The sequence below is a fragment of the Mirounga angustirostris genome, unplaced genomic scaffold (genome assembly GCF_029215605.1).
Source record: "Mirounga angustirostris isolate CCGP_5_RB_7025 unplaced genomic scaffold, mMirAng1.0.hap1 SCAF_5, whole genome shotgun sequence".
Lineage (NCBI taxonomy): Eukaryota > Metazoa > Chordata > Mammalia > Carnivora > Phocidae > Mirounga > Mirounga angustirostris.
The window spans coordinates 141,681,638-141,691,997 of NW_026991713.1; the positions used below are offsets into that span (position 1 = coordinate 141,681,638).

A 10,360-nucleotide genomic window follows, 5' to 3' on the forward strand; every position below is an offset into this window, starting at 1 on the left:
CACCCCTTTTCCTTCCTCCTGAGCGCGTCCCGCCTGCCCTGCCTTCTGAGCACCTGACCTCGGGGTGGCTGCCTCAGGCTCCTACTCCCTGCACAGATGCTCCAGGGCCTGGGACTCAGCACAGGGTATAGGGCCAATCCTTTGACCTCACAGCCATGGCTGACCTCTGGTTCCTGAGGCCAGAAGGGGCCTGGGGAGCTGGCCCAGTGGTTTTCCTTCCTGGGACTCTCACAGGCTGATCGTAATGCGCACACAGATATGGATTTCCGTGCTTGGCTGCAGCCCCCGAGAGGTCGGCCCCCTCCTCCTGTTTCCCCTGCAGGCTGCTGTGGTTGCCCCAAGGTGGGCTTTTCGCTGTGGGCCCCAGCCTGTGCCGGAGGACAGTCTCCTGGTCTGTGCCTGCCTGCTCTCTGACACCTCCGTCCACCCCCTGGCAGATGGCTCTGAGGCTTGGCAGCAACATGGAAAGTTGTGTATGAGCTGCCCCCCTGCCCAGGGTGGGAGAGGAGACGGTGACAGCAGGGCGGTTTCTCTCCTCAGCCCCTGTCCCAACACTCGTCCACCTGCTGTGGGTGTCAACTGCATGAAATAAACCTCTCCCTTTAAACCCCCAGCCTCTGCGAGAGTGTTTTCTCTTCCCCTCTCTCGAATGTCTGCCCCTGGTCTGGGGGGGCCCGAGTTTGGGGAGCCCAGGGGATGGGGACTATGCCCAAGGATCCTGACCAGGCCCCTGTCCTGTAGCAGAGGCAGGAGGGTGGGGGTGATGGGGGTTGCTCAGAGCAGCAGAAAGCTGAACAGCCGACGAGAGGAGGCACAGGTGGGGTGGCATGGCCTCCCTCCAGAGACCAGTCAACCTCGAAGCACCCCCCCCCACCCCAGCCCCGGGCTGGAGGCTTTTTCTACCCCCAGAATGGGGTGGTGGGTTCACCCGGGCTCTCTCCAAGGCTGCAGGACCCAGGCCAGCCCCTGTTCCCAGCCAGAATGACCCAGAGCTCGTCCCTAGGGCTGCCCTCAGCCCAGACCCTCTCCCCCCACCTCCATCTCCATCTGGACCTCAGAGCAGCTGCTTCCCCCCGCCCCCCACCCAAGGGACTTGGAGCCCATCTGGTCTGGAGAAGGAGCTCGTCAAGCCACCTGATCCCTAGAGGGCCACTGAGCAGCCAGCAGGGGGGTGGGACCCTGTGAGCCTCTGCCAGTTGCCTCCCCTCCCTGGTGGCAAGGACATCCCAGACAAAGTGGAGCACAGAAGGGAATTCGTGTTCCCACTCTGTCCCCGGGGCCGGTTCACAGCAGGTGCTTGCTAAGTGGTTATTGATCCATTCCAGAAATATCCAGGTCTGCCTTCTTCCCGGCACCAGGCCTGGGCAAGCTGTGCCTTTGTGTGCGCCCGTGAGTGTGTGCATGAGTGTGTGTGTTATATATGGGTGTATGTGCATGCGTGTGCACACATGTGTGCATGTGTGGGACGCAAGGCAGCCGGAGACCTGGCCCTGCCTTCCTAGGAGTCTGGTCCAGTGGATGGTTGCTGAGCTCACAGGCAAGCCCAGATAACTTTCAGGAATCGGCCCAAACGAGGGAGCTGACCATCTGGCTCCAAGAGGGGCCTGCTGTGGTTGTATCTGGGCCAAGCGACGAGCCTGAGGTTGTCTCCTGGGGCAGCCGCGCCGGGCAGGCCTGAGCAGGGCTGGAGCAAGCTGGGGATCTGAGCTCTGGAGACCTTTTGTGCTGGATTCCTGGTGGCAACAGGCCACAAGAGGGTGGCTGGGAAGCAGGGGTGAGCTGCAGAGCTGGGAGGCTGTGATGGATTCTAGCTCATTTCTGAGTTCTCAGGGATCCTTGCACAAACCACTGAAGACTCCAGCTAGTATGGCCTGAACCCTAAACCCTGCGGAAAGAAGAAGGAAGTAGGTCCTCGCCTGGGCAGGGGGGCCTGCCCTGTTGACCTCCATGGGCCTGAGTGGCCTGCCCATGCAATGTGTGGATTTGGGGCTCATACTGGTCCCTGCATCTTTGAGGTTTAGGGAGGCCTGGCCTCCCAGAGTGTTGGGGTTGGTGGCCCAGCAGAGCTGTCCCCAGGCTGTTGCCAGGGAGGTCTGGAGCCTAGGAGGGAGGTGGGCAGGCATGGGAGCCCAGGGGCAGGATCTAGGTCTCTACCTCTCCCTGCCTTGACCTTCACTGAGTTCACCACCCAAGTCACCTCTGATAGTCAGGTGGGGGCGCTCTTCTCGGCTCAGAGAGGGTAGCAACTTGTCTGATGTCTCCCAGCAGATGTGGGCCCCAATTCCAGTCCCACCCTGTTTGGGACTCACGACTGAGAAACTGAAGCTGAGGGAGGGGGTGCAGGAAAAGGAGCCAGGGCCCAAGAGGGACCCAGGGAACAAGGAGTCCCTGGGGGTCCCAGGGCACCAGGAACAGCCCTTGCCTTCCCCACCCCATTGCAGTAGGAAAGCACAGCCATGGGTGAGTCACCCTGCTAATGTTATTTAGAGGAGTCTTGGGGTGATTCAGACACAGGCAGTGGGGCTGTGGGAGATCAAAGCCTTCCTCCTCTAGGACCCTCCACTGGGCCCCTGCTTTTTCTGCTCGTATCTGTTGCTGCCCCCCAGGGGTACCCTTCAGGGATACAGTGAGGAAGGACGATGTTGGCAGACGCTGAGGCAGGGCTGGGAGCAGGGAAGCCCCTATGAGGGGATCTGGGGATGGGTGTCCAGTGCACCTGCCTCAGCTCCCTTCCCACTGGGGAGCCTCAGCCCCCAGCCCAGAGCTGCATCAGCCCTCCATCTGGTGTGCCGCCACCCGCCTCCCCCTGAGGCACCACGGGGCAGCCAGCACTGAGGTCAGGTTTTTATTGGAGAACAAACATAAATAAAAAATGGGCGTTTGACCGGAAATAATGGGAGCGCTATTTACAAATGTACAGCATGGGTCCCGGGGCTCAGAGGAGGGTGAGCAGGGCCACAAGGACCCAGAGGCCCGCATGGGCTGCCAGGCAGGGCACAGAGTTCTGAACGAGGGACTGCCAGGGCCCCCGCTTCTGGCCACCCAGCCTGGCCTGTTGGAATTGTAGTTCCGGGATGATCCGATGGATCCAGGTATGGTGGGAGGTGACCCGGATGTAGACACCTGGGCGGTTCCGGCGGGCACAGCCCTCGCCCCAGCTGATCACCCCGGCCTGCAGCCATGACTGACCCACCAGGCACACCAGGGGTCCCCCCGAGTCGCCCTGTGGAAGAAGCAGAGGTGCAGTCAGAGCCCATGGGCCCAAGAGCCAGCCTCTGTGGCACCCAGGTACACGCACACACTGCCTCCCCTTGTCCCTCTCCCCTGCTCCTCCAGGAACATCCCTGCCTGGGACCCCCATCCCACCACCCGCTGGCTGGTCCTTCCTTTTCTGCCCTGGGGTGCCCATTTCCCTAGCACCCCCAGATTACCTGCTCTGATTCACATCCGAGGGGCTTTTGAAGGTTCCTGGCCCACCGCAGACCCTTAAACCGGCCGACCATGCTGGGTGGGGTCCGGGAGTCTGCGTTCCCCAGCTGATGGAATGCCAGGCTCTGGTGTGGACCATGGCCCCACCTACTGGGGCCGCCTGGGCCCAGCCAGGCTGGCTCCCACCTCGACCTGGCCCTAGGGAGCAGGGCTCGGCCTCGGGCATGGCCCATCCCAGCCCCTACCTTGCAGGCGTCCTTCTTGCCCTCGGCAAAGCCAGCACACAGCATGTCGTCCTTGATGGCTTTTGCCTGGAAACCTGACTCGGTGTCTTTGCTGTAGAGCAGGTTGCACTTGAGTGTGTCGATGATGGGCACTGCGAGCTTCTGCAGGATCCGCGGGTTGGGCAGGCGGTCTGGGGAGGGTGAAACAGCCCACAGCTCAGTGCACGGTCTTACCGAGGACCCCATGGCCCTCTGCCCCTCCTCATTTCTTGCTTGGGTTGAGACCTGGCTCTTGCTACTCCCCTTCTCCCCACATGCCTATGGCTCCTGAGCTCCGCTTTCCCGTACCCACTCCCCCCTATGGAGGAGAGACACGTGTACCAGTGTCAGCAGAAGAGTGTTGGTTCAGAGTGGCCCCCCCGCCACAGACTGCCCTTCTCTAGACCTGTCCCCTGCTCTCCCCCAGCTCTGCCCCATTACCTTCCTCACTGGGGCTGCCCCATCCGGTGACCCAGCAGTTCGTGCCCGTCTCAAAGACGACCGAGGGGTCAGGCACACACACAGGGAGGATATAGTTGGTGAAGGTCACCGGTGCCTCCAGCTCCACCAGGGCCACGTCGGCACTGGAGGCCATGCCCTGGTACAGGGGGTTGCTCTCCACCCGCTTCACCGGGGCGTACACAGCGTGTGGGCCTGGCCTCACTAGCTGCTGCGCCCCAAGCAGGACCTGGTACAGGGATGTCTGGGAGGTGCTGGTGGGAAAGAGCAGAGGGCTGGTGTGAGACAAAAGAGGGACTGGGAGGGGTTGGACGGAGCTTCAAAACAGGGAGGGGCTGGGGTGGTCCCTCTGCTACCAGCCCCCTCCCCGCCCGCCACGGTGCCTGCATGCGGTCTTCAAAACAGTCCTCCCCAGGGGGACGCACAGCACAGTTAGAAGCTGAAGCAGCTTTAATTCCTGACTCGAATGCCCAGACCCACCCTTGGCTACCAGATGACCTTGGGCAAGTCACCTAGCAAGTTCTCTGTGACTCCGTTTCCTCCTCTGTAACAGTCCCTACCTGGAAGGGTTGAAAGAGATGCCACCCAGTCTGCAGCTGGGGGCCAGCCCATGAGCCTTGGGCAAGCGACCTACTCCCTCTGAGCCTACATTTCTGAATTTAAGATGTGAGTTTGTTAAAGAATCCCAGCGCTGTGGTGAGTCAAGAGCCCAGATGGGGGTCTGGGGCCAGGCGGCTCCTAGTATGGTGGCATAGGGGACCTCAGCCCGAGGGCTTATCTGGAACCCAAGTCCCAGTTGGAAAGGAGTGTCCTGGATTTGAGGTATGGGAGGGGGGCAGGGACGCGGCCCCCCGCCTGGCAGAGCGCCTCACTGGCGAGACCAGCAACGGGGCGGGGGACCCTTCCCTGCCAGGCTGCGGGCTTTGGGGCTACGGGGCGGGGCCCAGGTTGCGGGGCTGAGAGCCCTAGACAGCAGCCAGGTTGGGCACCCGGCCGGCCCGGCGCTGTCCGAGGTGCTGGAGCCCTTGCTGGGGGTGGAGGGAGCCTGGGGGCCAGCTGACTCACTTGGAGAAGCAGTGCGCGGCGGTGAGGACCCAACGCTCTGTGATGAGGCTGCCCCCGCAGAAGTGGCTTCCGTTGCGCTGGATGCTGACCTGCCAGGGCCACTCGCCCTCCAAGGCGTCCTGGCCGCCCACCATCCTGTTCAGCATCCTCGGGCGCCCGCACACTAGGGGACAAGGCCAGGGTGGCGCTCACTGGGGGTGCCTTCTGGTTCCCAACCCCACACTCCAGCTTCCATTTTCTGCCCAATTCTGGGCCCTCCCTACCCTTGACCTGCACGGAGAACTTGGGCAGGTCAGGGGCGAGGGCGGCCAGACACAGACACAGGGGGAGAGTCCCCCCACCCTTCACTTCTGAAATGGTGACCTCAGACCTACCTCTCGGGTCATGAGACTCGGAGAGGGTTCAGATAATTCTCAGTAAGTTCTTGTCCCAGGGCCAGGCAAACAGAGGCTTCCGGAGGGACAGCGGGCACCGGGAGGGTCCCCCACAGCATAGGTGATGCTGCGGGGTCTGTTACTGTTACAGCAGGATGGTCCTCAGATTGTCTTTAGCCTCTCTGCTGTCACTTTTCCCTGCCCGCCTCCTCTGTGCGTCCTGCCTCGCTGGGCTCCTGTGCCTTCTGTACCGCGTAGCAGGCCCTCCTCCTTCTCTCCTGTCTTGGCTCTAATTCTGCGGAACCACAGCTGTTCTTACTTCGGGATTCCCCGTGCTCCACCCCTGGATTCTGGGTCTCGCTCTGGCTGTGTGTGTGTGTGCATGTGTGTGTGTGTGCGCGTGCGTGCGCACGTGCCTCTGGCCAGTCTTGCTGCTCTCAGACTGGCCCCCGCCCTTGTCCCCCAACCCAAGGGCCTCAGATGCTTACCACTTGATGCCGCAGCTCCTGGAGTCCCTGGAGGTGAGAAAAAAGGGTGATCGTCCGGCTTTGCCAAAGCCAAGGTCAGCTTCTCCCCTGCCCACTGCTGGTCAGAGCAGCCCTTCCTCCATTCCACTCCCAGCATTCTGAGGACACCGAAGGACAGTCTACAGAGCAGCCTGGCAGGAAAGGCCAGGCGGCTTCTATGTCTCCAGAGGCCCAGAGCTTATCTGCAAGGGCAGACCAACTCCCTGCCACACGGGAGCCAATCAGGAGACGCCAGTGAGGGGACCCCCATCATGGCTTGACTCTGCTGCTTCTGTCCTCGGGGTCTCCCTCCATGCCCTATACCAGTCCCTATCTGGAAGTTCTGGTGCCAGGGGCGGGGGAGGTCTGCCTTCCCCCCCCGGAACAGGCTGGAGCTGGGATCAAGCAAGAGGCCTAGAGCGTCTCACACACAGTCTGCTCCAGCAAGAGTCAACCTCCCTAGGGTTCTTCCCAGAGTGTCCCTCAGGTCTCTGCGGTCCCTGGGGAGCAGAGAGAAGCCAGCCAGTGACATCATGGGTCAGTCCCTCCGAGATTCCAGACTCCCAAGAACTGAACACCCATCACACATCTCAGTATGTTCTGTAGTTAGAGCCCAAGACCCCCATGCTGGGCCACCCCCCCAGGGGAGGGGACAGGCAGAGGGGTCGGAGTAGAGCCTGTCTCCCCAGGACCCGTCACCCCCCATATCTCTGGACACAGGGAGGCACACGGGAACCTCCACCCCAGCCTGCAGACCCCAGCCCAGTGTCAGCAACACTCCAGAAACACTTGCCTGTCTCCCAAGTGTCCCCAGCATATCTGGTTCACTGGGGGAGAATCTGATCAAAGCTGGGGGGGTGGGCTCAGGACAGCTTCTCCCCACCTCAGCCCCAACCCATTTGGTGACCAGAGGGTGTGGCAAGTTCACTCTGACCAGAGGAGTTCAGCAGTTCCACAGAGGGGAGGGGCTGCGGGGGCTGAGCCACGCATCTCCATGACGCTGGGGGTTTTTACAAGGACCCCATGCTTCCTGCTAGAGCACCAATCCGAGGGGTACGCTCCCCAGTGCTGAGGGTGGGGTTGGCAAGAAGCAGAGATGGGGAGGGGCTAGATGCGGGGCGCTGAGCAGGCACAGGCAGGACTGGCGCTCTTCAAAGTAGGGGCGCCAGGCAAAATGTGGGGGCAAGCGTGCTGTCTGCCCAGGCCAGTGATGGCGACAGGAAGTCTGCCCTGGACATTCTAGTCCCTGATTTGTGTTAACAGGTACCCTTTTATTTATTTATTTTTTAAAGATTTTTATTTATTTATTTAACAGAGATAGAGAGCACAAGTAGGAAGAGCAGCAGACAGGGAGAGGGAGAAGCAGGCTCTCTGCCGAGCAGGGAGCCCAATGCGGGGCTCGATCCCAGGACCCAGGGACCATGACCCGAGCCGAAGGCAGCCGCTCAACCGACTGAGCCACCCAGGCGCCCCAACAGGTACCCTTTGAAAGTGCAAATGTCCCCTGGGCTGTTCCCTCCAGCCTCCCTCACCTAGTATAAAGTAATTTAACTGTATTGAAGACACCCAACTAGCTGCTTTTCCTAAGCTCTGATGATTATGCTTGTAGTCGATGCTTCAGTTCACCCCAGTCCTCGTGGGCACTGACGTTCCTTCAGGCTCATTCCCTCCCTGTGCAGATTTTCCAGGGCCTTCTGGTCCCCCCCACAGCCAGCCCCCCTTCCCTTACATGCAGCTGGAATCGTGGTCCACACCCAGGATCGAGTACACACGCCTGGGGCCCGGTGGATCCCCCCTCCTCGAGTCTTTGCAGACTTCCTCAACCCAGCTTCATGCAACTGTTTCTCATATAGGCTGAGTCTTCTGACCTCTGAGTGCTTGCTAACAACACCCCTCTGCTTAGAGGCCCTTTCCTCCTGGTCTGTACTAGTGTGAATCCTACAGGTCCTAATCCAGATCAAGGTTCAAGTGAAATGTCCCTGCCTCCAGGCAGCCCTTCTTGCTTGTGCTGTCTAGGAAGCCTGGCTCCCGGTCCTGAGCTCTCCGTCCTCCTGCTGAGCCACACAGAGCTCTGCCCACCTCGCTCTGGAGGGAGTATCCTAGTCTCATCTCACCTAGGGGCCCAGGGGCTCAGTCCAGGCAGAGCCCCCTTCCAGGGGGCCTGAGCCCAGGGAATGTACAGAAAGAGAACAGCTGTGGGGGCAGGGCTGACCAGAAGGGGTACTGTGGAGCCCTGGGCTCTGCAGGGTGGGTGCCCTGTTGGGGGCTGGCTGAGCCACAGGGGGCATGTGGCCCCTGGTGTGGGCCCAGGGTCCCCATGCTCCTGTAGCTGGTCAGGGCTCAGCTGGCGGGGTTGGGAGAGACCCAAGGTTTTAGGAGGTGGGGAGTGAGGATGGCATTGAAGGAGCCCACAACTCCTGCTCACAACTGTTTGTAAAGCCAGATGCAGGCTGCTGTTTCCACTTTGGCAATGACCGTGATTACTCACCCCATTAGAAGTAATCACGGCATTACACCCCTACTGGAGATGGGCTCCCTCCAAAAATGTCATTATCCCCGTGCCAGGAAGCCAGGAGGGAGAAGCCAGGCAGCAAGGGTTGGGGAGGCCCCATAGAGCCTGGGGATTCTGGGGCCTCCCCACTGAAATGCCAGCCTGGTGTCCTCTGACCACTGGTAGGAAGCCTGGAGCCCCAGCAGAGTCAAAGCTTGGGGTGACCTGGCCCATCCCTGGGAGGTGACTTGAGGACAGGGAAGTGATGTGGCACCAGGCTGGCCAGGCTAGCCCAGGAATGCGGGAGTGTTTCCCTGGCAGGGAGCAGCCTGCCTTGTGGGAAGGGGCCTGGCAGGTGGGGTCCCCCTGGCTGGGACCTGCTGACCCTGACCCAGGACTGGGAGAGGGGAAAGGGATGCAGGCCTTGCTCCTCCCCACACATCCTCCCTGTCTGGTACGAGCAGGAGCCTGCACCCCTAGCTCCCCACTCCCCCAGTGAGCCCCTACCGGCCTCCTGGGGGCTCCCAGGCTCGGGTGGCAGCTCAGCCACCCCTCCCCTAGCCCAGCAGTAGGTGATCCAAGGCTTTAGAGCCCAATGACCCCAAGTTCAGATCCTGCACACATGCAGCCCCATGCCTTTATCTGGGGGACAGGAAGAGACTGAGATGGGAGGAAGCAGAAATCCCAAACCCAGAGCTTGGCCCATGAGCAACAGAGACAAGCTGGGGGTGGGGGGAGGAGAGCCCCTCCCATGTTTCTGCCTCAGGGTCCTCTTGGACCTGTGCCCCCAGCCTGTCACTGGGCTGCCTTCCGCAGGTCACTGCCCCAGGAGTGAACCTTGGAGCCTTCCCACCTGCTCAGCAGGTCCTCCACTGGGGCAGGAAAGGAGGGCTGGTGCTGCAACCCCAGGTCTGGCCTGGGAGTGGGGGATTTTGCTCGAGCTCCAGGCAGTTAGAGGACGCCCCTCTGGGCAGGAGGGGGACCCACTTTCTGCAACCTCCAGTACTCACCAAACCACAGCAGCAGCAGGAGCAGGGCCATGGCTGGCCGTCGCCTCCTGGGCTCAGCCCAGCTGGGGCACCGCACTGGGGGGCAGTGGTAGCCGGAGGTCTGTGAGCACCAGCTCAAGGTGCAGGGCTCCATGAAGTGGGCTTTTATGCTGGAGGTGAGTGTCAGCTTGGCTATGCCACCCAACCTGTTGGCCCAGCCTGCCCAGCTCCTCTCAGCCGGGAGGAGGTGCCCCAGAACCCCAACTTCTCCATGACCTGTCCCTGAACCCCGAGGGAGCAGACCCCTCACCCCAAAATAACTTAGGGTCTTGTGCCTGCCCCATTTGGGTGCTTGTGGCCTGGGATTCCACCATAACTGACCAGATAGCCCCCACAACTGGCCACAGGCCCCACATAAGCTGACAGCAGTCTGCCCACCAGACCCTCCCTGTTTCATTCATTGATTCATTGGTTCATTCATTGATTTTTTGAGCACCTACTTTGTATCAGGGCATCAGTGATCAACACAGTTCAGGTCTGTGGCTTACACTGATGAGGAAGGGGATACGGAAAAGTCCAGGTCACCAGTGCTTATGGGACAAAGAAGAGCAGGGGCGCCGTCGGGTTGGGGGGGGTTATCCTTAGCTGACCCCAGTGCCCCTCACGGGTGGCCCCGAACCGCGTCCCCTCCCCGGGGCTGCCCCCTCCTCCCGCGCGTGGCGGGCCGGGGCGGGCGGGGCGGAAGCGGCTTCTGGGAAGGCCGGGCCCGGAAGGAGCGTCCCCG

The 10,360-nt window shown here is 61.3% G+C and overlaps 1 protein-coding gene across 1 annotated transcript; it reads right to left on the reverse strand.

The window, feature by feature from the left end:
* Positions 1-2,862: 2,862 nt before the first annotated feature.
* PRSS27 (serine protease 27) lies at positions 2,863-9,628 on the reverse strand. Its single transcript, XM_045870491.2, has 7 exons — positions 9,575-9,628; positions 6,079-6,105; positions 5,480-5,486; positions 5,217-5,379; positions 4,134-4,405; positions 3,675-3,844; positions 2,863-3,223 (listed from the first exon to the last, which is right to left on the reverse strand). Exons 1-7 carry the CDS (start codon positions 9,626-9,628, stop codon positions 2,936-2,938), a joined length of 981 nt encoding a protein of 326 aa, XP_045726447.1. The 3' UTR covers positions 2,863-2,935.
* Positions 9,629-10,360: the final 732 nt, after the last annotated feature.

Excerpts from the sequence above, each read along its gene's own strand:
- PRSS27 (XM_045870491.2), bottom strand. The coding sequence starts at position 9,628 with ATGGCCCTGCTCCTGCTGCTGCTGTGGTTTGGTGAGTACTGGAGGTTG. Across the intron at positions 3,845-4,133 it reads GGGCAGCCCCAGTGAGGAAG|ACCGCCTGCCCAACCCGCGG; the intron begins GTAATGGGGCAG and ends CACCCTCCCCAG. Across the intron at positions 3,224-3,674 it reads GCAAGAAGGACGCCTGCAAG|GGCGACTCGGGGGGACCCCT; the intron begins GTAGGGGCTGGG and ends CTTCTTCCACAG.